General features: G+C 55.2%; 2 protein-coding genes and 1 long non-coding RNA gene across 6 annotated transcripts in view; 2 read left to right on the top strand and 1 right to left on the bottom strand.

The window, feature by feature from the left end:
• On the top strand, window positions 1–11,098 carry ACRBP (acrosin binding protein). The gene is made up of 10 exons (XM_002712881.5): window positions 1–161; window positions 448–666; window positions 868–962; window positions 1,775–1,892; window positions 4,879–5,332; window positions 5,812–5,944; window positions 8,953–9,132; window positions 9,220–9,387; window positions 10,193–10,276; window positions 10,729–11,098. Exons 1-10 carry the CDS (start codon window positions 119–121, stop codon window positions 10,849–10,851), a joined length of 1,617 nt encoding a protein of 538 aa, XP_002712927.3. The 5' UTR covers window positions 1–118; the 3' UTR covers window positions 10,852–11,098.
• On the bottom strand, window positions 7,276–12,061 carry LOC127492053 (uncharacterized). Its single transcript, XR_011378975.1, has 3 exons — window positions 11,926–12,061; window positions 10,543–10,592; window positions 7,276–7,498 (listed from the first exon to the last, which is right to left on the bottom strand). It is a non-coding gene; the product is annotated as an uncharacterized lncRNA (long non-coding RNA).
• LPAR5 (lysophosphatidic acid receptor 5) overlaps window positions 11,899–24,829 on the top strand; it is an 18,593-nt gene continuing 5,662 nt past the window's right edge. The window contains exon 1 of one of the 4 annotated variants that reach the window (XM_051850173.2): window positions 11,899–12,031. The gene's annotated coding sequence lies outside the window, so the exon portion shown is untranslated. Of the gene's footprint in view, window positions 12,205–16,516; window positions 16,678–24,829 lie in introns of those variants that run through there. The other 3 variants (XM_051850171.2, XM_008259735.4, XM_008259736.4) reach the window with 3 other exon arrangements.

Genomic DNA, 24,829 nt, shown 5'->3' on the forward strand with positions numbered 1-24,829 from the left:
ATGACGTCCGGGCACGTCTCCTTTGTGCTTCGCCTCTGACCCCGCGCCCGGCGCTCCCTGTGACTGTGGCCCGTTAGAGGACGCTTGGGTCGAGAAGCTCCGGCGAAGCTTCGGGACCATGAGGAAGCTAGCTGCTCGTTTCCTTCCCTCCCTCCTCAAGGGTGAGAGGCGCGCACCTGCTGAACAGACCTCCCGCGGCCCAGTCTTCTGCCCTCCCGAGAGCCCCTCCTCTGCGGTTCCTGGGGCGGTCTCTTTGGGGCCTGCTTTTTTAACACGGGGGTCTAACCTTTGCCTCTGTCTCCCAATCTCACCCAGTTCCACGGGGATCACCTCCAGCTCCTAAGTTACGGGGGGACCCGCTTGCCAGTCTGGCTGTGACCTTGGCCAAAAGCAGGTTGCCGGTTCGGACCGGCCCATCCATCCCTCTATTCCCCTGCCCCTCCACAGTACTGCTGCTGCCTCTGGCACCTGCTCCAGCCCAGGACTCGACCTCAGCCTCCACCCCAGGCAGCCCTCTTTCTCCCACCGAATATGAACGCTTCTTTGCGCTGCTGACCCCAACCTGGAAGGCAGAAACCACCTGCCGTCTCCGAGCAACCCATGGCTGCCGGAATCCCACACTCGTCCAGCTGGACCAGTATGAAAACCACGGCTTGGTGCCTGACGGTGAGGGCCGCACTCGTGGGGAGACAGGTCAAAGCAGACTCCCTGTGCTCTCGTGAGTCGGCGAGTCCGGGGAAGGGTCTGGCTGGCCCCGCACCTGGAAGCCATGTTCTCCACTCTGCAGACACCAAGGGGGTGCTGGACCTCCACCCCCGCCCGCCCTGGGAGGTCCGCGTGCTCACCTTCACCCCTGCCCTTCCTCAGGCGCCGTCTGCTCTGACCTCCCTTACGCCTCCTGGTTTGAGTCGTTCTGCCAGTTCACTCAGTACCGGTGCTCCAACCACGTCTACTATGCCAAGGTGAGGCCAGCACAAGGGCTGGATCAGTGTCCCGGGACCAAGGCAGAGCTGGAGGCCGCGCCACGGCTCCAGGGCTCCAGTAGGGCCACCCTCAGTGCCTCCATGCCAGTCATTCACCCAGAGGAGTCATCAATACAGTCTCACCTTAGGCGTTCAGGAGTCTTAACAATCCTGGTACTATGAGAAAAGGAGGAAAAAGGCAGAGATTAGCCATTCCCTCTCTTCTTAAAGGTCAGGGATGTGATTGAAGTCCAATACAAGAGTGGAGGCCAGGGCAATGCTGTGGCGCAGCAAGTTAAAGCCCTGGCCTGAAGTGCTGGCATCCATATGGGCACCGGTTCTAGTCCCGGCTGCTCCTCTTCCGATCTAGCTCTCTGCTATGGCCTTGGAAAGCAGTAGAGGATGGCCCAATGTAGGGCCTCTGCACCCATGTGGGAGACCCAGAAGAAGCTCCTGGCTCCTGGCTTCAGATCAGTGCAGCTCTGGCCGTTGTGGCCATCTGGGGAATGAACCAGCGGATGGAAGACCTCTCTCTCTGTCTCTACCTTTCTTTGTAACTCTTTCAAATAAATAAATCATTAAAAAATAATTAAAGAAAAAGAGCGGAGTCTAAGGTGGGGTCCAGAGAGAAGCAGGCTTTCTGTTCCAGAGGAACAGCTCCTCAGTTTAGGGGTGTCCAGCCGGGACCATGCGCCTTCCTGTGTACCCAGGAACCGTGAGAGACGGGCATGCTGGAGAAGGCGCTGAGGGATCGGCTGCAGCAGAGGTCTCCCTCGGCCGTGGTGTGCCCACTTTTCCTTCTCTCCTTGCAGAGAGTCCGGTGCTCCCAGCCAGTGTCCATCCTCTCGCCTAGCAGTCTCAAGGAAGTAGAATCTTCAGCTGAGGTCCCACCCACCACCGTGGCCTCCTCCCTTGCATCCCACATCACAGGTGAGAGATCTCCTGGCATCTGGCAGACCGCCCTTTGCTCCTTCCACAATCCCTGGGGCGAGGGTGGTGGGGAAAGGGGCACTCAAGGGACAGCCCTCCTGTGGCAGGACTTCTGCTGCCCTGGCACTCCCGCACTGGACAGCCTCTGGGACTTTCGGAGCTAACAACTTTGCTGTTCGAAGGATGAGTTGCCGGCCACGTAGAATTCCTGGTGTTTCTGCAGGGAGAGGGCCGGGGGTGGCCCTGGAGGCATCAGTTGGGGAAGAACAGCTTCTTCTGGGGAGGTGGGAAGAAGACCCGTGCCTACAGCACCACAGTTGCCATGGAAAGTCTTTGTTTTTTTTTTAAGATTTATTTATAGAGCCGGCGCCGTGGCTCAATAGGCTAATCCTCCGCCTTGCGGCGCCGGCACACCGGGTTCTAGTCCCGGTCAGGGTGCCGGATTCTGTCCCGGTTGCCCCTCTTCCAGGCCAGCTCTCTGCTATGGCCAGGGAGTGCAGTGGAGGATGGCCCAGGTGCTTGGGCCCTGCACCCCATGGGAGACCAGGAAAAGCACCTGGCTCCTGGCTCCTGCCATCGGATCAGCGCGGTGCGCCGGCTGCAGCGGCGGCCATTGGAGGGTGAACCAACGGCAAAAAGGAAGACCTTTCTCTCTGTCTCTCTCTCACACTGTCCACTCTGCCTGTCAAAAAAAAAAAAAAAAAAAAAAAGATTTATTTATTATTTATTTGAGTTACACAGAGAGAGGAGAGGCAGAGAGAGAGAGAGAGAGAGAGAGAGAGAGAGAGAGAGAGAAGAGAAAGAGAAAGAGAAAGAGAAAGAGAAAGAGAAAGAGAAAGAGAAAGAGAAAGAGAAAGAGAAAGAGAAAGAGAAAGAGGGGTCTTCCATATGATGGTCATTCCCCAGTTGGCTGCAACAGCCGGAGCTGCGCCGATCCGAAGCCAGAAGCCAGGAGCTTCTTCCCGGTCTCCCATGCAGGTGCAGGGACTCAAGGACTTGGGTCATCTTCTACTGCTATTCCAGGCCATAGCAGAGAGCTGGATTGGAAGTGGAGCAGCCGGGACTAGAACCAGCGCCTATATGGGATGCTGCCACTGCAGGCGGAGAATTAACCTGCTGCGCCATGGAGCCGGCCCCAAGAGTGCTTTTTCTTTTTCTTTTCCTTTTTTTTTTTTTTTTTTTTTTTTTTTTTTGACAGGCAGAGTGGACAGTGAGAGAGACAGAGAGAAAGGTCTTCCTTTGTCGTTGGTTTACTCTCCAATGGCCGCTGCAGCCGGCGCGCTGCAGCCGGTGCACTGCGCTGATCCGAAGCCAGGAGCCCGGTGCTTATCCTGGTCTCCCATGGGGTACAGGACCCAAGCACTTGGGCCATCCTCCACTGCACTCCCTGGCCACAGCAGAGGGCTGGCCTAGAAGAGGGGCAACCGGGACAGAATCTGGCGCCCCAACCAGGACTAGAACCCGGTGTGCCAGCGCTGCAGGTGGAGGATTAGCCTATTGAGCTGCGGCACCGGCCCAAGAGTGCTTGTTTTTAAAGATTTAATTTACTTCTGTGAAAGACAGAAAGAGAGAGAGAGATCTTCCATCCACTGGTTCACTCCCCAGATGGCCACAACAGACAGAGCTGAGCCAGGCCAGAGCCAGGAGCCAGGAACTCCGTCCCAGGTCTCCTACATGGGCAGCAGAGGCCCAAGCACTTGAGCCATCTTCTGTTGCTTTTCCAGGTTCATTAGCAGGGAGCTGGGGCCGGCACTGTGGTATAGTAGGCTAAGCCTCCACCTGCAGTGCTGGCATCCTGTATGATCCTGGCTGCTCCTCTTCTAATCCAGATCTCTGCTGTGGCCTGGGAAAGCAGTGGAAGATGGCCCAAGTGCTTGAGCTCCTACAACTGCATGGGAGACCTGGAAGAAGCTCCTGGCTCCTGGCTTCAGACTGGCTCAGCTCCAGCCATTGCAGCCATTTGGAGAGTGAACCAACAGCTGGAAAATCTGTCTTTCCTCTCTCTGTAGTTCTGCCTCTCAGATAAAGAAAAAGAAAGCAGGAGCTGGATGGGAAGTGGAGCATCCATGACTCCAGGCTGGATGGGTTGCTGGTGTCACAAGGAGTGGCTTAACCTACTGCACTCCAACACTGACACTGGAAATATACCTTTATTTTTATATGCACATTCTCTTCTGGCTTTTTTTTTTTTTTAATTGAACTGTGTTTGCTTCTGCCTTTCTGTGTTTAGCCCTCTGTGAACTAGGACACAGAACCTGTCTCTAATTTTTAAAAACATGTTAGGCTGGTGCCGCGGCTCACTAGGCTAATCTTCCGCCTGCGGCGCCGGCACCCCGGGTTCTAGTCCCGGTTTGGGCGCCGGATTCTGTCCTGGTTGCTCCTCTTCCAGTCCAGCTCTCTGCTGTGGCCCAGGAGGGCAGTGGAGGATGGCCCAAGTGCTTGGGCCCTGCACCCCATGGGAGACCAGGAGGAAGCACTTGGCTCCTGGCTTTGGATTGGCGCAGCAGTGGCCATAGCGGCCATTTGGGGGTTGAACCAATGGAAGGAAGACCTTTCTCTCTGTCTCTCTCACTGTCTAACTCTGCCTGTCAAAAACATAAATAAATAAAAATAAAATTAAGAAAATAAAAACATGTTATCTATTTAGTTTTATTTAAAGGAGAGATAGAGATTTTCCAATTGCTGGTTCACTCCACAAATGTCTGCAACAACCAGGGCTAAGGCAGGTTGAAGCCAGGAGCCAGGAACTCCACCCGGCTTTCCCACGTGAGTGAACGGGACCCAGGTACATGAGTCATCACCTACTGCCTCTTGGAGTGCACAATAGCAAGAAGCTGAGATCAGGGGTACAGCTGGGGCCCAAACCCAGGGACTCAGCTGTGGGACGTGAGCCTCCACGCAGCGTCTGAACCACCTCGCCACGCACCTGCCCCCTTACTGGCTCTTTTCTCTTCTCTTTCTCGGTGCCTGCCAAACCCTGCTGTAGCCACGGAGCGCCAGGCCTTCCAGCCCTGGCCTGAGCGACTCAGCAACAACGTGGAGGAGCTGCTGCAGTCTTCCTTGTCCCTGGGGGGCCAGGAGCAAGCGCCTGATCACAAGCAGGACCAAGGGCAGGAGCAGCACAAGCAGGGGCAAGGACAAGAACACAAGCAGGAGGAAGCGCAGGAGGAGGAAGAACAGGAGGAACAAGAGGAGGAAGGGAAGCAGGAAGAGGGGCAGGGCACCGAGGAGGGCCTGGGGGCCGCGTCCAGCCTGCAGACAGACCCGGACACGGCTTTGTCCTCCAACCCGCCCTCCCTCCCTCCCCACGTGCGGGAAGTGGAGTCGACTCCCATGATGATGGAGAACATCCAGCAGCTCATCCGGTCAGCCCAGGAAATGGATGAAATGAATGAAATGTACGATGAAGACAGCTACTGGAGGAGCCAGAACTCCGGGAGGTACAAGAAGTTCTGACTCCTCCTGGGCCCTGCCGGTCCTGCTGCGGCTTGGGGGATGCCAGGTTCCCTTGCCCCAGCCTCAGCCTCCAGACTCGCCCAGAGCTGGGGCGGGGGCGGGGTGGGGGGGTGCCTCAAGCACAGCCATTCCTGTTCAGTGCCTAGGGCTGACTTAGTCATGGCCCTGGGTGTTCGTTTCTCTGTGTGCTGTAGTAAAATGAGCGCTGGAACCGCCATGCTTGGGCTCTGGTCTTCTCTCTCGCCCTGGTTAGCACGGAGCCTTGAGAAAGCTATTTCTCCTTTCAGTTCCTCATCTGTCAAAGGAAGCAGTCGGATCTGAGGGCCTCACAGGCCCCACGCTAAGGAAGCGTGCTGAGTGTGTGTGACCAAGACCAGATGGCCAGGGGAGGGGAAGCAGGAGCGGAGGGGGCCTCCTGCCCAGCCCTCCGGCCCCTCCCGCAGCCAGTGCCGTCTTCTTGCAGCCTCCTGCAGCTGCCGCACACGGAGGCGTTGCTGGTGCTGTGCTACTCAATTGTGGAGAACAACTGCATCATAACCCCCACAGCCAAGGTCTGGAAGTACATCGAGGATGAGGTCCTCGGGTTCGGGAAGCCGGTATGCCTGCCACGCTATCTGATGGGTACAGGCCACTGGGTACCCTAGGGGCCTGGCAGGCCTGGTGCAGATCTCTAGGCCAGCCATAAGAGTGGAGGTGAACAGAAGGCGTGAGGCTTGGTTAGAGAGATTCTGCCCAAGTGGAACACCCTTCTTTGAAGGGTCTCTCCAGCCAACCTTAAAGCAGGAAGTTCCAAAACGTAGTCTGGGATCCAGCAGTCCAGTCTGGATTCGTTCTTTAGCTCCCTGAGTTGTTAGGCTTTGAGCCACCTCTTGATCCTGTCTGCACCTCCAGGACCTAACTTGTCTTAAACACGGCTCTCCTTTGCCCAGAGCATTCACAGAAACCATCCCAGGGCATCCGTCAAGGGACCGCAGTCTCATTGTGTCCCTAACACCCAACAAGTCTATTCCAAAGAATGCAGCTTAAAAATGGAATGTGGCGGCTACCGTGGTCAGCATTCCCCAGTTTCTTCAACAAATTGAGTGGGCACTAGTCTCGAGCAGGTATTTGAGATGCTGGTACTACATACCGTGAGCCCAATCCTTCTGTCGTCCTGGGACCTAGAAGCGGAGAAGACGAAACAGGCAGGACAGTGTGGTAGGATCAGTTCTGCAAAAGAGATGAGCACAAAGTGCAGAGACACACACATTGAGCAGAGCGATTAAGCTGCTGTATCAGAGAGCCTGGTTCACGTCCCAGCTCCTCTGCTTCTGACTTCCTGCTGAGAGGCAGCAGCGGATGACAAGTACACGGGAGACCCAGATGGAGTTCTGGGCTCCTGGCTTCAGCCAGGCGTGAACAGTGGTTCCAAGCGTTCTCTCTCTCTCTCTCTCTCTCTCTCTCTCTCTGCCTTTCAAATAAATAAATAAACTCTTGACAAAATATCAAAGATAACAGGTGAAGTGGGGGGCAGCTTCCCATGTTTTGAGGGTGGGAGACTGCTTCTTAGAGGAGCTGAGACCTGTAGGTTAAAGAAGTTAACCAGGCAAAAGAAGAGGCCTGGCAGGAGGTTCTTGGCAGAGGACATGGCACGGGCCAGCAGGGGCAGAAGTTTTGGGAGGGGCTAGGATGGGGTGAGTACACTGTTTATGCCCTTATTAAGGGGCCGCTCAGGTAGAGGGGTCAGGGGTACTCTGGGTACAGTGGTATTGTAGGGGAGTGTGGTAGGTGGCGGCAAGGGTTGTATTTAAAACAGCTGAGAAGTTCAGAGGTCACAGGGAGAGCTTGCTGGGTGCTTGGTCCATTTCACCTGAAGCAGAGCAGCAGGAGATAGAGACAGTCAAGGATATAATGTGGAAATCCTGAATGGCAGTCTTAAGCATTTGTATTTTTTTAAAGATTTATTTATTTATTTGAAAGGCAGAATTACAGAGAGGCAGAGAGAGAAAGAGAGGTCTTCTATCTGATGGTTCACTCCCCAGATAGCCACAATGGCCAGAGCTGTGCCAATCCGAAGCCAGGAGCCAGGAGCTTCTTCCGGGTCTCCCACATGGGTGCAGGGACCCAAGGACTTGGGCCATCTTCTTCTGCCTTCCCAGGCCATAGCAGACCTGGATTGGAAGTGGAGCAGCTGGGACTTGAACCAGTACCCATATGGGATGCCAGCAGTGCAAACAGAGGCATAACCTATGCCACAGCACTGGCCCCAAATTATTTATTTATTTATTCAGAAAGAGAGAGACGGAGAAAGTGATATTCTATATTGCTGGTTCACTCCCCAAATGACCATGACAAACGGGGCTGCGCCAGGCCAAAACCAGGAACCTGGAACTCCATCCAGATCTCCCACATAGGCAGCAGGGGCCCAAGCACTTGGGCCATCTTCCATTGCTTACCCAGGTGCATTAGCAAGGAGCTGGATTAGAAGTGGAGCAGCCAGGACTCGAACTGGTGCTCTGATAAGGGGTGGCAGCTTAACAAGCTGCCCCCAGGGTTCAATGCTACCTAGGAAGATCTTCCTGACAGACCTCAGGACCCTCAGTATGGGCAGCAAGCACCTGGGCACCTCTTCTCTGTAGGGGATCCCTCTAGAACATGAAGGTTTCAAACCAAGGCACTTGGGGCAACATAGTTTTTGAGTTTGAGGATGTGGGTCCATGTCCCACCCCCACGCCTGCCACCATCTATTAGACAGGTGACTTTGAGTGACTTCCTTAGCCTCACTGAGCCTCAGGTAGCAGGGAGTGGGATGTTGTCAGCACCCATTGCTACAGTGTCCTTGTGATGACCAAGAAAGAGATGAGTGTTTGTAGCCAGTGCCAGCACCGGGTCACCTCTTTGTAAATGGTAGCATTACAGTGAGCAGAGACAGAGAAGTGGGGAGGGGCATGAGTTCTTTCCAGATGGGCTAGTTAGGGGGGAAGTGTCGGCCATGGCTGATGCCTGTCAGGCACTTGGCAATGAAGTTTCGCAGCTTCAGAAAGAGATCAGAGCTGGCAATAAAGATTTAGGTGTTATCCATGGATAGGCAAGGTTTACATAGGTGTAGATCATCTGCCAGGAAGTGGGTGAAGAAACAGAGTTGGGAGTGAGAATTTTGTGCAGCAATGAAGATGTCACTAGGGATACCTACAGTTCACATGGGAGTGCTGGACTCAGATCCTGGTGCTGCTTCTGATTCCAGCTTCCTGCTAGTGGGCACCCTGGGAGGTGGTGTTCCAAGTCTCTGGGTTCCTGCCAGCCACATGGGGGACCCAGATTGGGTTGCTGGTTTCCGCTTTGGCCTGGCCCAGTCCTGGCTGTTGATGGCATTTGGGGGGAGTGAACTGGCAGATAGAAAATCTTTGTCTGTTTGCCTCTGTCTCTGTCCTTAACTGTCTCTCTCCCTTTCAAACAAATGAACAATAAATAAAAATGACAAGAAATCATGGAGCGGGGGTGGGGGGGGGAGGTCCTTGAGGAACTCGTGGGAGAGAAGCTGCTGGAAGAGCCGGGATGCAAACACCGGGGGGCTGAGGGCTGGGGAAGGAGCCGGCCTTGGCCTCATCAAAGCCTCCCGCCCCAGGTCTGTGACAGCCTTGGCCGGCGCCACACGTCCACCTGTCCGCTCTGCGACTTCTGCTCCCTGAAATTGGAGCAGTGCCACTCAGAGGTCAACCTGCAGCGGCAGCAGTGTGACAACTCCCACAAGACGGCCTTCGTCAGCCCCCTGCTCACAGCACAGAGCGTGTCCGTGGGCACCCAGGTACCCGGCAGGTGGCCTGCAGCGGGGGAGGCAGGACCAGGCAGGGCAGGCCTGCAGGGCACGCCTCTCGCATCTCCTGCACCACAGGTCGGGGCCACGGAAAGAGGCCGCTTTTATGGGCTGGAGCTGTACGGCGGGCTGCGCATGGACTTCTGGTGCGCGCGGCTGGCCACAAAGGGCTGCGAGGACAGTCGAGTCTCTGGTTGGCTCCAGACCGAGTTCCTCAGCTTCCAGGACGGCGATTACCCCACCAAGGTCAGAGCCTTTCCCCCACGCTCAGCCCCATGCCCCTCACCACCACGTCTCCCAGTTAACTTGCTCTCAGAAGTGGGAGGGGGCTTGGGCCCCTGGCTTGTGAGGAGCAGTCCTCGCCCAGCCTCCTGCTGCTCTCCAAGAGACCACCGCACACACACATACACTCCACAGAGCGAAGGAGTGGGAGCCCCGGGTGACGAGAAAACACAGGAGCCATAGGCAGGAGAGGGGTGTTCTGCCCCCAGCCCCACCAGTCACCTGCCAGGTGACTTTGGTCAAGTCACTCGCCTCTCTTGGCCAGTGAAAGGCCAGGTGATGCATGAGGTGGGATCACCTGCAGCTGCAGAGGGCCAGGTCCCCCAAAACCAAGGCAAGGCAAAGGGAGGGGCTTGCTCAGGAAAGTCGTGGTGGCCGAGCTGAGAGCCCAGACGTGGAGGGAGTGTCAGAGGTCGTCTCAGCGCCCCCCACCCCACCCCGGGCAGCATGCTCTCACCATCACCAGAAGAATCCCTCACCTGGACCCTGAACCAGCCCATTCCTCAGTCCCTTTCCCCGCAAGCTGACCAACAGGGCAGCCTCTTCCTCTCCCAGGCTCCCTGATTCTTCCCAGCAATCTGTGACTGGGGTAGGGGGAGAGGGCACGGAGGCCCCCGCCTCAGGGAGGAGAGAGCTGCCCAGTGTCCAAGGCCTGCTTCTCACGGGCCATACCGCGTCCCTGGCTCTGCCACCGCGGCTTCCCCGCAGGGCTACTGTCTTGTGTGGTTTCTGAAATCTCACCCCTCTCGGTTCCTGGCTTGCGCCGCAGGTTTGCGACACAGACTACATCCAGTATCCAAACTACTGCTCCTTCAAAAGCCAGCAGTGCCTGATGAGAAACCGGAACAGGAAGGTGAACCCCGCCCCTGGCCCCTCTTCCTCTCACCGGCCCCAGCCTGCATGCGCACATGTGAACGTGAGCCACTCAGAGCAGCCAGGAAGCTCTGCTTGCATCCCCCCCCCCACACACACCCAGCGCCTCCCTCCAAGGAGGCAGCCTCAGCCAGGCCCTCCCAGGTGGGAGGGGCTGGGGACTGGGCTGTGGTGGTGGTGTTGGGAGCGAAGGGCGGGCCTGCGAGGGGCCCCACAGGAGGTGTTGAGTCTCCCAGTCTTACTCACCAGGTAGCCCAGGGTAAGTCACTTCCCCTTTGGGCTTCAGCCTCTTGTTTCTGAAAAAAGGAGGTGGGGCTCCTGGGTGACAAGCACCCCACCTCTGCTGCCCTGCGCCCATGCCAGCACTCCCCTCCACCTTGTCCTGCGGGGCTCCTGACCCCACCCGGCAGTGACATGGTGTCCCCTGCCTAGGTGTCCCGCATGAGGTGCCTGCAGAACGAGACCTACAGTGTGCTGACCCCGGGTAAGAGTGAGGACGTGGTGCTTCGCTGGAGCCAGGAGTTCAGCACCTTGACCCTGGGCCAATTTGGATGAGCTGCAGTCTGTGCTGTGGCCCCCCCACCCCAGCCCGACCTCTCCACGTTCTCCATCGCTTTGAGACCCCATCTGTCAGCTTGCTTCCAGGCTGCCTGTTAGGGTCTCTTACCTCACTACCTACCCTTACTCACATTTTCCTTGGGTTGGGGCAGCAGTTCCCAGAGAAGCCTGTGAGGGGCGCTCTACACCCCCCCCCCCCCGCCCCAAAGAGCTATCTTTCCATAAAGTATTTCTTTTAAGCTGGTGTGGCCTGTTTGGGTTATGATCCCTACCCTCAGCACTGCGCCCTTGCCCCATCCCCCTGAGAGCCTCATGGCAATGGGACTCCGGGAAGCACCCGGCTGCCGGGAGGAGAAAGGGAGCTGGCCTCAGGGGTCACACAGACCAGAGAGTGTGGGCGCCTCGCTGCAGAAGTCCTGCAGCCCAGGACCTCAGAAGTGCGTGGAGGACGCCCCCTCTGCAGCGTAAGCGCCAGAGCCTGACCCAGTCCCTGGGAGGGAGAGTGTAGCTTGCACTTCACCAGGACAGAGCAAGGCAGAGCTGCAGCCCAGCGCTAGGAAACCCTTGCTTTTCACGTGCAGGAATTCGCATGTTGAGATGACAATATCCGGTATTGGCCTTGGGTCACCTGGGCTCTCCCCAAGCATCTTGAGAAACCAGGCTCTCTCCCTGCTCTGTGGCTCACAGGAATTAATAGCATTTAAAACAGTGTTTGCTATGGCAAAGTGGTACCTGAGCTCCCTGTGTCTCCCAGAGCTCTGAGCCCACGGGAAATGGCCATGAGCAAAGAGGAACCATCCAGCCTGGTAGCTGCTGTACTGGAGGAACTGAGTGGCTTCTGCAGAGGTGTCCAGCAGAGCCCGGGCCTGCAGGGGAGTCCTGAGCAGGACTATGGGCTAAACCACCTGCCATACCCAAGGGAGGAAGAAAGCTAGCCCGGAACTGGTGAGAACAGCAAGAGGCTAGTGGGTTAGTCATCTGGCTCTGGCAGCTGGGTGTGCCAGAAAGAGTTCCCGGAAACTGTGGGGAGTGTGTGAATGACTTGGGGCGGAGGGGTTGGGGGAGACTTACGACTCGGCTGGATGAAGTCATTAGCTGCGGGAGTTTCTTCTCTGGCCAGTCCCTGAAGTCCTCTGAGATCGATAATTGCTCTTCACTCCCTCCGTGGCCTGAGTGTGTGAGTGCAAGGAGCTGGGAGGGATGTGCCGTGACCTGAGGAGGTAGGCGTGCCCCTCCTGCCCAGGAGCAGGTCCTACCAGCCCAGCCCAGCCCAGCCCAGCCCAGCCCAGCCCAGCCGGAGCAGGCAGGGGAAGGCAGCTCGGGGCAGCGGCAGAGCGACAGGGAGCGCAGGTACGGGGGTGTCACGGATGGGCTGAACCGCAGAGGGGGCACCAGGGGCAGCAGCTCTCCTGGAGAAATGGGGCACTTGGTGGGGATGGAGATGAGGGGCGTCCCTTGGAACTCTGTCTGAATAGAGTAAAAGGCCCAAAGGGGCTTCCGTGAGCAGGCATCTTTCCCCACGCGGGCTGAGGCAGCTGGCACGCCTAACCCTGGGTGCCCTCCTGAAGCTGGAGGCCCCCCACTCCGGAGCCTCTCCAAGGGTCTTTCTCTCCACCCCCACTGTCATGCTGGACCCTGGGCTTCCCCAGGAGGGCCCACCCCACACATACCCCACGCATCCCCCAGGGCCAGGCCCTCTGCTACTGAACCAGGAGCTGATCTGGTTAAACTCAGCTAATGGGTTCAGTGGCACAGATGGGTTCTCACTGTTCATCTTCCCAGCCATCCAAGGTGGATCCAAACGGGATCTTCTAGAAGCACCGCCTTCACCCCGAGGAGTCTCCCGCAACAGGGACTCCACCGGATGGTCTCTGGTGTCCCCCATGCACTGCTAGGGTGTAGCTCATGGAGGCATGAAGGCGATGAGGATCTTTGAGAAGTCGAACACAGGAATATCTGGGGGCCAGAGGGCTGTGTGTCATACCCATGAAGGTGGCGGCCTCCCCCAGGCCCTGTCTCCAGGGCTACTTCGAAGTTGAAGCTCTCAGGGCAGATGGAGGCAAAGACTGAGGGGATGGGGAAACTGACTAGTGTGTGTGAGCCTCCCCTCCCGGCCACCCAGACACACCAGAGCCCAGCTGCATGTCTGCTGCCTCGGCCCTCCCCATCCTGTTGCCGGGTACACCCCACCCACACAGAGAACTTTTATAAGTTCAGGGACATTGAAAACAAAATGCAAACCAAAGAGGAGACAGCAGTAAGGAGAGGGCTGAAGCCAGTGGTGCACATGAAGTTCAAAGTGAGGTCACTGTGTCCAGAGGCCTCCAGCAGATCTGTCCCCAAGAGGCTGGCCCTGCCAGGTCCACAGGGAGAGAGTGAGACCGACGCGGGCCACAGGTCAGAGGGGAGCCCAGCCTGTCTCAGCGGCTTCTCTGGGTTGGGACTTTGTTTCCTGTTTTTCCAGCTCTTGAAAACAGGGTAGAGGGAAATAGGCAGGTGGCAAGGTGACATCCGATCACACACCTGGGAAAGCTAATTAGCAGGCTGGAGACCAGGCTGGCTTCCTTGGCTTGTCCCAGGAAAATGTGGAGAGGGATGCGGTCAGCGTCCCCCGGGAGGGAGAAGACGTGGCTGTCGGTGATGTTGGAAACGCAGGAAGAGACAGGCTCAGGTGCAGGAGGGGAGGGAGCGGCGGCAGCAGGAATGTTGGCTGGAGGAAAGGCGGCAGGCCCGGGCAGGGAGGAGGGAGGAGGGAGGCAGGCAATAAGACAGGTACCTGGGCCTGGCCGGCCTGCCCTGCCTGGGAAGAAAAGTGGCCCCGGGCCACAGGGAGGCCTCCTCCTGGCCCTCTGACCCTGTGTCACTTGCGCCTCCGCATTGCGTCTGCCCCTCTGAATGGGGAAGCTGATGAGCAGGATTCATTCGGGCTCCCCAAGAAGCTGCAGGAGGAACTATCCCAGAGCCTCTAGGGTGAGCTAAGCTTCTGCTGGAGGCTTGGCATATTTGGATCTGTTTGAGGCCCCTGAATATGCAGATAAGAGGGGATTTTTATAATTTTAAAAAAGATTTATATATATATATATTTTTTTTTGACAGGCAGAGTGGACAGTGAGAGAGAGAGAGACAGAGAGAAAGGTCTTCCTTTGCCATTGGTTCACCCTCCAATGGCCGCTGCGGCCAGTGCGCTGCAGCCGGCGCGCCGCACTGATCCGATGGCAGGAGCCAGGTACTTATCCTGGTCTCCCATGGGGTGCAGGGTCCAAGTACTTGGGCCATCCTCCACTGCACTCCCGGGCCACAGCAGAGAGCTGGCCTGGAAGAGGGGCAACCGGGACAGAATCCGGCGCCCCGACCGGGACTAGAACCCGGAGTGCCGGCGCCGCAAGGCGAAGGATTAGCCTAGTGAGCCGCGGCACTGGCCAAGATTTATATATTTTAAAGGCAGAGTTACAGAGGGCGAGATGGGGGTGGGGGTGGGAGAGAGAGATCTTCCATCCGCTGGTTCACTCCTCGAATGGCTGTAATCACTGGGGCTGGGCCAGACTGAAGCCAGGAGCCTGGAACTCCGTCTGGGTCTCCCAGGTGGGTGGTAGGAGCCCATGTACTTGTGCCATCTTCTGCTGCCTTCCCAGGTTCATTAGCAAGGAGCTGAATTGGAAGTGAGGCAGCTGGGACTTGAACCAGTGATCTGGTATGGGATGCTGGCATTGCAAGTGGCAGCTTACACGGCTGTGCCACAGACCCGGCCCTGGGTCCTTTATAACTGAATCTGTGGGGGCCGGCACCATGGCTCACTTAGTTAATCCTCCGCCTGCAGTGCTGGCATCTCATATAGGCACCGGGTTCTAGTCCCGCTTGCTCCTCTTTCAGTCCAGCTCTCTGCTGTGACCCAGGAGGGCAATGGAGGATGGCCCAAGTGCTTGGGCTCCTGCACTTGCATGGGAGACCAGGAGGAAGCACCTGGCTCCTGGCTTCAGATCGGCGTAGCTCCGGCCATGGCAGCCATTTGGGGAGTGAACCAACAGAAGGAAAACCTTTCTCTCTGTCTCTCTCTCACTGTCTGTAACTCTACCTGTCAAATAAACAAATAAAAATTAAAAAAAAAAAACAAAAAAACAAAAAACAAACCTGAGTCTGTGTGGAAAGGGTGCAGCAGGGGCAACGTTGCCTGAACACAGAGGCAGAGGGAGAGGTCTTAGCTAATTCAGCTAGAGGGTCAGAACTCACACTGAAGGGGCATTTCTTGTGTCTGGGGCGAAACCTTGAGTGACCATGAGCATCTCCAATGAGGTTACAGGGGCTGAGCAGCTAAGCCACACCCAGGACACCTGCATCCCCTATCAGAGTGCCCGTTCTTGTCCTGGCTCTTCTGATTTCCACCCCGCTTCCCACTACAGTACTACTGTACTGTACTACTGTAGGTACTTCCTACAAGTGCCTAAGTCCTTCCAATCCAGGTGGGAGACCCAGATGGAGTTCTGGCTCCTGGGTTCCACCTGGCCCAGCCCTGGCTGTTGGGAGCAATCTGGAGAGTGAATCAACAGATAGAAGATCTCTGTCTGCCTCTGTCTCTCTGTCTTCCAAAATAAAATAGAAATAGATAAATATAAATGTTCAAAAATCAGTAATAGGGTCCAGTGTTGTGGTGCAATGGGTAAAGCTGCCGCCCAGGCGCCAGCATCCCATATGGGCGCTGGTTTGTGTCCTCACTGCTCCATTCCAATCCAGCTCCCCTGTTAATGTGCCTGGGAAAGCAGCAGAGGATGTCCCAAGTCCATTGGCCCCTGCATCCACGTGCGAGACATGGAAGAAGTTCCCGGCTTCAGCCTGGCCCAACCTTGGCCATTGCAGCCATCTGCGGGGTAAACCAGTAGATGGAAGATCTCTCTTTCTGTCTCTCTCTCTCTCTCTCTCTAACTCTTTCATATAAATAAATATTTAAAATAACAATAGTGATAATAAATACGGTGAGGTTAGGGCTTCCCAGAGCTGATCTTCAGGGGTAAGGAGGATGGAGAGATCCCAGAATCCTTCTTTTCAACTTCCTGCCCTCAGGAATTGGGGTCCAAGGAGACAGAAGGATGGGAATGACTAAAAAGCCTTCCCAGGCCGGAGCCGCGGCTCACTAGGCTAATCCTCCACCTTGCGGCGCCGGCACACTGGGTTCTAGTCCCGGTCCGGGCGTCGGATTCTGTCCCGGTTGCCCCTCTTCCAGGCCAGCTCTCTGCTGTGGCCCGGGAGTGCAGTGGAGGATGGCCCAAGTGCTTGGGCCCTGCACCCCATGGGAGACCAGGATAAGTACCTGGCTCCTGCCATTGGATCAGCGTGGTGCGCCGGCTGCAGCGCGCTGGCTGCGGCGGCCATTGGAGGGTGAACCAATGGCAAAGGAAGACCTTTCTCTCTGTCTCTCTCACTCTCACTGTCCACTCTGCCTGTCAAAAAAAAAAAAAAAAAAAAAAAAAAAAAAAGCCTTCCCTCCCTACATGGGGGGCGTGGGGGCGGGGAAGCGTGGAGAGGAGGTGCACATAGGCGGGACCAGGAGGAAGAATTTTTCTCCCCCTTCCTGACCCACCACTGTCCCCGTCCTTTCTCCTTGGCTCCTGTCTGCCCTGTGGCCTCTTGCCAAGGGGGAGGCTACCACGGGCAGGGTGTGTGGATGAGTGAGGGAATGATCATGAGCTCGCCTCCTGCCCACTTTTACTCCCTTGTTCTTACTTCCTGCCTGTGGCAGAAAAAGCCCTGCCCCCCTGGCTTATCTCAGCCAAGAGCAGAGCCCAGCCCAGCTCAGAGGGCAATGGTTCAGGTCCTGGAGACCCGGGAGAGGTAAGCAACCTGGTGCCCGCGGGTGTGCACACGGGCAGCTGGAGGGTGGCTGCAGGCCCCGGGGTGCGGGTCGGGGGCGCTGATGTGGAGTGAGCTGGTGCTGGTGCCTCAGTGTGGACGGTGCTTTGTCGGCCTCTCCGTGCCCTGAGGTTCTGATCTGTTAGTGCACATCTGTCTGGCTCTGTAGGTCTGTGTGTGCAAAAGGAGATCATCTCCTTCTCTTCCTCCTCCGGCCTGATGCTGCACAGATGTGTGTTCTACAGGCTGCGTGCACATCTTGGCGTGCACCACGCTCACGAGCTGTGTGCACAACTCCCAGTGTGCACTCACCTCTGTGTGCCTTTGTGGCGGTGTGCGTGACGTTACTGAGCCTACGAGGGCCCCCATGCCTCCTTCTCCCTGGTGAACTGAAGACCCTAGTGTTCGCTCTCTCCTAAGGCAGCTGCTGTTGCTTTGATTCCTGCTTTAACAGCCTGACCTCTTCCTCAAGGCAGGACTGGGGGCGAGGGTCTGGGCTGCCCCTCCCCCACACCAACTCACCCCCCCCCCCCCCCCGTTTCCTGTTTGCCTCCTCTTTGGCAGTTTTTCCATCTTTGCCATCTGGCCTGGCACTGGGCCCACTCAGCTCCATGGATGGGAGCCCCAGGGCTCGGGAAGCAGAGGAGCAGGGTGGGGACCAAGGGCAGGGGCCTGGCAGCTCTCAGTGCTTAGCTTGGGCCATTTTGTGCAGTCCTAGCAGAAAGAAGTGGGATTTCTGACAAATCAGCTCCACTCTAAAGCAGCCCAAGGACTTCTCCCCTTGGGAACAGAGTAAGAGCATTGCCACGTCCATTGCTAAAGGATTCCCGGCTTTACCTTTTGGCAGCAGCTCACTTAGTCCCGCTTGGTTTGTTTCACACTGCAATTTGTATATTAGAAAAAAAAATTTTTCTTTTTTTCTTTATTTGAAAAGCAGAGAGACAGACACAGAGACATCTCCCATTGGCTGGTTCACTTCCTAAATGCTTGCAACAGCTGAGCCCAGGCTAGGCTGAGGCCAGGAGCCAGGAACTCCAACCAGGTCTACCATGACCTGCTGTCTCCCAGGCATGCATTTGCAGGGAGCTGAGTTTGGTCTCAATCCCAGGCACTCCAGTGTGGGATGTGGCATCCCAAGCAGAGTCTTAACCACTGCACTGAACGCCTGCCTCCTGTGATATTTTCCAAATGAGTTAGCTGTTTCCTTACCTATCTGAAAGGCAGAGTGACAAAGGGAAAAAGAGAGAGAGAGAGAGAGAGATCTTCATCTGCTGGTTCACTCCCCAAATGCCCCCAACAGCCATGACTGGGCTAGCCCGAAGTCAGGCACCAGGAACTCCACGTGGGTCTCCCACATGGGTGTCAGGGACTTGGGCCATACTGCCATTGTCTGCTACTTCCCTGGTGCATTACCGGGAAGCTGGATCAGAAGGAGGCTGGACTCAATCCCAGGCACTCTGATGTAGGATGTGGGCGTCCCAAGTGGCGCTTCACCTGCTGTGGCCACACCTCCCCCTTGTAATCACCTTTTTAACAGGCAGACTTCTTTTCCAAGAATCCCTCTGTCCACTCATTCACTCTGCGCATCCTAAGTGTAAGCAGCCGCTGCTCCTACGAGTAATTGTTAAGAACGTTGGACTGTCAGTGTGATGACTGTAAATTGTTACTGAAATCTTCGTGCAAGCTGTTTTTAGACAGCTCTTTCAAGGTACAAGGTCTTTGACTAGTCAGGAATGTGCTAAGAATGGGTTATGTGACTGCAGGGACACAGTAGCTGTTGTAACAGGATTGCAAGGTGGGCTAACGCACCTGTGTGTGTTGGGGTGGGGGCACAGGTTTCCCACCAGGCACCCAGTTGAGTATCATTTGGGACCTGCTAGTGCAGACTGAAGTGTGAGGGCCTGCAGGATGCAGTCCCCACTCCAAAACCTCCTCATCCAGTAGGGGAGGTGGAGCGAATACACACGAAACAACTGAAGGGTTCAAACTGAGTGCTTAAGAACTCAAGGGGAGGCCAGCGCTGCGGCTCACTTGGCTAATCCCCCACCTGCGGCGCCGGCACCCCAGGTTCTAGTCCCGGTTGAGGCGCCGGATTCTGTCCCGGTTGCTCCTCTTCCAGTCCAGCTCTTTGCTGTGACCCAGGAGTGCAGTGGAGGATGACCCGAGTGCTTGGGGTCCTGGAGACCAGGAGGAAGCACCTGGCTCCTGGCTTTGGATCGGTGCAGCACGCCGGCCGTAGCGGCCATTTGTGGGGTGAACCAACGGAAAGAAGACCTTTCTTTCTCTCTCTCTCTCTCTCTCTCTCTCTCTCTCTCTCTCTCACTGTCTAACTCTGCATGTCCAAATAAATAAAAAACTCAAGGGGAAGTCATAACGGGGTATATTTGTGTGCATGGAAAAGATGGAAGGCCGGCGCCGTGGCTCACTAGGCTAATCCCCCGCCTTGCGGCGCCGGCACTCCGGGTTCTAGTCCCGGTCGGGGCGCCAGATTCTGTCCCGGTTGCCCCTCTTCCAGGCCAGCTCTCTGCTGTGGCCCGGGAGTGCAGTGGACGATGGCCCAAGTGCTTGGGCCCTTCACCCCATGGGAGACCAGGATAAGTACCTGGCTCCTGCCATCGGATCAGTGCGGCGCGCCGGCCGCAGCGCGCTGGACGTGGCGGCCATTGGAGGGTGAACCAACGGCAAAAGGAAGACCTTTCTCTCTCTCTCTGTCTCTCTCTCTCTCACTCTCCACTCTGCCTGTCAAAAAAAAAAAAAAAAAAAGGATAAGTTAGTGTTACTGATCTGCAAGCAATGCTGACATCCCATATGGGCGCCGGTTCAAGTCCTGGCTGCTCCACTTCCGATCCAGCTCTCTGCTGTGGCCTGGGAAAGCAGTAGAAGATGGCCCAAGTCCACATGGGAGACCCGAAGGAAGCTTCTGCCTCCTGGCTTTGGATCAGTGCAGCTCCAGGCTGTTGTGGCCATCTGGGGAGTAAACCAGCAATGGAAGACTCTCTCTCTCTCTCTCTCTCTGCATTTCTGTAACTCTGCCTTTCAAGTAAATAAATAAATAAATCTTTAAAAGTCTGTGTTTTGCATAGGCGTCTGGCCTAAGTGATTAAGATGCCCACATCCCACATCAGAGTTCGTGGGTTTATTACCGATGACTCTGGCTCCTGACTCCAACTTTCTGCTAATGCAGACCCTGGGAGGCTGTAGTGATGGTTCAGGTAGTAGAGTTCCTGCCACTGTGTGGGAGACCTAGACACCATGCTTAGATTTTGGCTTCGGCCTGGCCCAGTCCAGGCTGCTGTTTGCGTTTGAGAGTCAACCATCAGATGGTAACTCTGTCCCTCTCTCTCTGCCTTTCAAACAAACAACAAAACTCAGCACTCCCTTGTGATAAAACCAACTCTCAGCAAGCAGGAAGTTCTTGAACCTGTAAAGGGGTATCTACAAAATAAGAAAAAAAAAGTATCTGTTTCAGTTGCACAAAAGAGGAAGTAGGGGCTGGCATTGTGGCACAGTAAGCTAAGTGCAACGAGGTGGGGTGCAATGCCAGCACCCCCCATCACAGTGCCGGGAAGGATCCCGGCTGCTCCACTTCCCATTCAGCTCCCAGCTAATGCGCCTGGGAAAGCAGCAGAAGATGGCCCAAGTGCTTGGGCCCCTGCCACTCATACGGGAGACCTGGATGGAGTTTTAGGATCCTGGTTTTGGCCTGGGCCAGACCTGGGAGTTGTGGCCATTTGAAGGGGTTAGTGGCGGTGTGTGTGCGGTCTCTCTCTGTCCCCTTTCTCTTTCACTCTCCCCTTCAATAAGTAAATCTTAAAGAAAACAAAAAGGAAGTAAAATAACTGCAGGCACAGATTTCTTATAGGCAACTGTAAAAGAGCAGGTGCTCTGTCCAGCTCAGTCCACACAGTTCACCACCCACTCTTGTGGCAAACAGCAGGGTACGGCTCGAACTTTGGAGCCTGGCGGTCCGGGGTTTGGCCCTGGACTTCACTGCTCCTTGGGGCGAGCTCTTTAGCTTGTTTCCTTTCCTCTAAAAACGAGGACAAACACCCACCTGTTTGAAGATTAGAGACAAAGTCTATAAAGCACCCTGGGACACAGGGACTGGGCAGTGACAGTTGTGTATTCCTTCTCACTCAGCGTGTATTGAGGTAGGTGCTGGGGGAATGCAAATGCCACAGTCCACGGCCCCGCCCTCCAGGAGCCCACAGACTACTGGGAAAGGCGGCCTGAGAGCAGCTAATCACTGCACACACGAAGGAACAGCTTGGAGGAAGCTGCACACTGCCCGAGGGGCTGGGGAGGGGGTCAGGAGAGGCTGCAGAGAGATGACTGGGGAGGAAAGGCATGCAGAGGAGTGGAAGAGCGAGCGTGAAGGCAGAATCCTGAAAACCTAAGGTATGTGCAAACTCAGGACGAGTTTGCTGTGACTGGGGCCAGGGAGCCTGCTTTTATTTGCTTTTCAGCATGATTTTTAAGTCCCATTGCGGGGGACCTTCATGTCTCAGTGTCCGTGGGATACGGATTCCAAGGGCCCTCCGCAGACAGCACGCACGCTGAAGTCTTTTGTATAAGGAGGCCTGGTGCTTGCATATAACTCACCCACATCCTGCCGTATAGTTTAAGCCATCTTTTTATTACTTGGGATACCTAATACAAGGTAAATGCTGTTAGATTGTATTGTTTAGGGAATAAGGATGGGTAGACAGTCTGTCCATGTTCAGCCCAGGCACAGTTTTTTGCCAAATGTCTGTGATCCCCAGTTGGGTGAATCTGTGAATGGGGAACTTGTGGATTCAGAGGGCCAACTGTATTTTGTTGCTGACGCTGGTGTTTCGCGGAGGAGATGTTTCTTCCCTTTAATTGTCCTATTGTACCTCTTGCAAATCTCAAACTGCTGGTTGTGGTGGTTGGAGGAACAAACCAAAAACCCACAAGAAAACTGTTGCCAGCCAGGTTTACATGCAAGGATTCCAAGAGTGCCTTTAGAAAGGAACAGCATGTGTCTTGGGTAATGGCTCAGGGCTTCTGACAGCTTCTCTCCCTGATGCCTCTAGCCACAATCATCAAGCAGCATGACTCTATTAGCCAAAACGTGGAAACAGCCCTATGTCCCCTGACAGATGAATGGAGAGGCAAAATGTGGTTTATACATGAATGGAATATTGTCTTTTTTATTAATTAATCATTTAAATTTTTATTTTTAAAATATTTTTATTTCCTTGGAATATAGAGTGACAGACAGAAAGGAAGAGACAGACAGAAAAGAGAGCTTCCACCTGCTGGTTCACTACCCAAATGGTCATCATGGCAGGGGCTGGGCCAAGCAGAAGCCAGGAGCCTGCTACTCCACCTACGTCTTCCATGTGAGCACGGGGGCCAAGTACTCCGGCCGTCTTCCACTGTTTTCCTGGGCATATTAGCAGGGAGCTGGATCAGAACTGGAGCAGTCGAACTCAAACTGGAACTCTGATATGGGATGCTGGGCCATAGTGGCAACTTAACCTGCTGTGCCACAATGCCAGCCCCAATTAATTTGTTTAACTTGAAAGGCAGACAGACAGACAGAGATCTCCCACCCACTGGCTGACTCCCCAGATGCTTTCAACAGCATTTGGGTGGCTGGGAACCAATCAGTTGAGCTGTCACCTCCTACCTCCCAGGGTGCGCAATAGCAGGAAGCCGAAATTGGAATGGAGCTCAGACTCAAGCCCCAAGACTCTGATGTGGGAAGTGGGCATCCCAAGCAGTGTCTCCAGCATTGCACCAAATGCCTGCCCCTGAACACATTTTGCAGCTATGAAAAGAATAAAATTCTGTCACATGCCGCAAACATGGATGGGCCCTAGAAGCACTATACTAAGCACAATAAGGACCACACAAAAGGACAAACATTGTACACTTCCCATGAGGCATCTGGACTAGGCAAACTCAGAGACAGAAAGTACTTGGGCTGGGCTGACAGGGTGGGGTGGGGTGTGCAGTGTTGCTTCAAGGGTATACAGTTGTTTGGGATAATGAAAAAGTTCTATTTTTGGAAACTGTTATCATGGTGATTATGCAACAGTATGAATGTATTTAATGACACCGAATTACTACACTTAAGAATGGTAACTGGAGGGCAGGCATTGTCATGCAGCAGGTAAAGCTGTCCCTTGCTACCGTAGCATCCCATACTGGAGTGCAGGTTTGAGTCCCGGCTGCTCTGCTCCTGATAACAGCTCCCTGCTAATGTGCCTGGGAGGAGAGTGGAAGAGGGTCCAAGTGCTTGGGCGCCTGCCACTCATGTGGGAGACCTGGATGGAGTTCCCGGCTCCTGGCTTTGGCCTAGTCCAGCCCTGGCTGTGCAGCCATTTGGGAAATGAATCAGAGGATGGATGATTTTTCTGTCTCTTTCACTCTCTGCCCTTCAAATATATTCTTATAAAATCTTTTTAAAAATGGTACTTTCGTTGTGTGTACTGTGCCCCACATACAAACAACAGATAACATCACGGGCTGCACTGGAGGGGTAGCTTCTGTGGCCTTGCTGGGCTGAGGAAGGTGTCTTCCTCAAACCACGTCCTGTCCTCTGTCTCCTGTACTGCTTAGTCATATCCTTTGTCTGCCAACTTAAAAAATATTTATTTACTTGAGAGGTAGACAGACACACTTACAGAACTCCCATCAGCTAGTTCACCCCCGACCCCCCAAATGCTTGCAACAGCTGGGAAGGCAAATCTAGGAGCCAGGAGCTCAATATAGCTCTCTCTCTCTCTCTTTCTCCTTAAAAAGTTTTGATTCATTTGACAGAGAAAGAGAGAGGGAGAGGGAGAGAGAGAGAGAGAGAGAGAGAGAGAGAGAGAGAGAAATCTCCCTTCTGCTGGTTCAGTCCCCAGATGCCTGTAGCAACTGGGGCTGAGTCAGGCCAAAGCCAGCCAGGAGCTGGGAACTCAACCCAGGTCTCCTATGGGTGGTAGGGGCTCAAGTACTTAAGCTATCACCTGCTGCCTCTCAGAATCCACATTAGCAGGAAGCTGGAATCAGGAGCCAGAGGCAGGAATTGAACCAGGCACTGCAAGGTGGGACACAAGCATTGTTACTAGTGGCTTAAGCGCTAGGCTAACCACTCACCCATCTGCCAACTTTTGCATGAGGACTGTGGCTACCATGCTCTCTCACTGGGAACCTCATCAATACCTTTGTGGTCCTACTTCCTCACCTCCCTCCACCCTCTCTGGGTCTAGGTTCCCCATTGAAAATTTATTTGGGGCCGGCGCCACAGCTCACTAGGCTAATCCTCCGCCTAGCAGCGCTGGCACACCGGGTTCTAGTCCCAGTCAGGGCACCGGATTCTTTCCCGGTTGCCCCTCTTCCAGGCCAGCTCTCTGCTGTGGCCCGGGAGTGCAGTGGACGATGGCCCAAGTGCTTGGGCCCTGCACCCCATGGGAGACCAGGAGAAGCACCTGGCTCCTAGCTTCGGATCAGCGCGGTGCACCAGCTGCAGCGCACTGGCCGCGGCAGCCATTGGAGGGTGAACCAACGGCAAAAGGAAGACCTTTCTCTCTGTCTCTCTCTCACTGTCCACTCTGCCTGTCCAAAAAAAAAAAAAAAAAAAAAAAAAAAAAAGAAGAAGAAAATTTATTTGGAAATCAGAGAGGAGAGGCAGAAAGAGAGAGAGGCCTTCCATCCACTGGTTCACTCTCCAATTAGCTGCAACGACCAGAGCTGTGACAATCCTTAGCCAGGAGCCAGGAGCTTCTTCCGGGTCTCCCACATAAGGTGCAGGGGCCCAAGGACTTGGGCCATCTTCTTCTGCTTTCCCAGGCCATAGCAGAGAGCTGGATCGGAAGTGGAGAAGCCAGGACTTGAACCAGCGCCCATATGGGATGCCAGCACTGCAGGCAGCAGCTTTACCTGCTACGCCACAGCACCGGCCCCTTAGGGTCCCCTTTAAACCCTCATTACCAAGCCATCATCTCCCCTCCACACAGAACCCTTCTCTGGGAAACTTTCTAGTTACAACCTCTAGGGAAGCACCTGGAAAAGGTCAACCCACAGGGCTTCCCCCGCCTGGCAAGACTGCACGGTCAAGGTCACTCTGATGTGGCCTGCCCGAGGCTGGGGTGCAGTCAGCCCAGACAAGCACTCTTAC

Source organism: Oryctolagus cuniculus, chromosome 9 (genome assembly GCF_964237555.1).
Source record: "Oryctolagus cuniculus chromosome 9, mOryCun1.1, whole genome shotgun sequence".
Taxonomy (NCBI): Eukaryota; Metazoa; Chordata; class Mammalia; order Lagomorpha; family Leporidae; genus Oryctolagus; species Oryctolagus cuniculus.

Coding starts and splice junctions, on each gene's coding strand:
- ACRBP (XM_002712881.5), top strand. CDS start 119: ATGAGGAAGCTAGCTGCTCGTTTCCTTCCCTCCCTCCTCAAGG. Junction 667..867: donor CCACGGCTTGGTGCCTGACG/GTGAGGGCCGCA, acceptor GCCCTTCCTCAG/GCGCCGTCTGCTCTGACCTC. Junction 5,333..5,811: donor AGGAGCCAGAACTCCGGGAG/GTACAAGAAGTT, acceptor GTCTTCTTGCAG/CCTCCTGCAGCTGCCGCACA.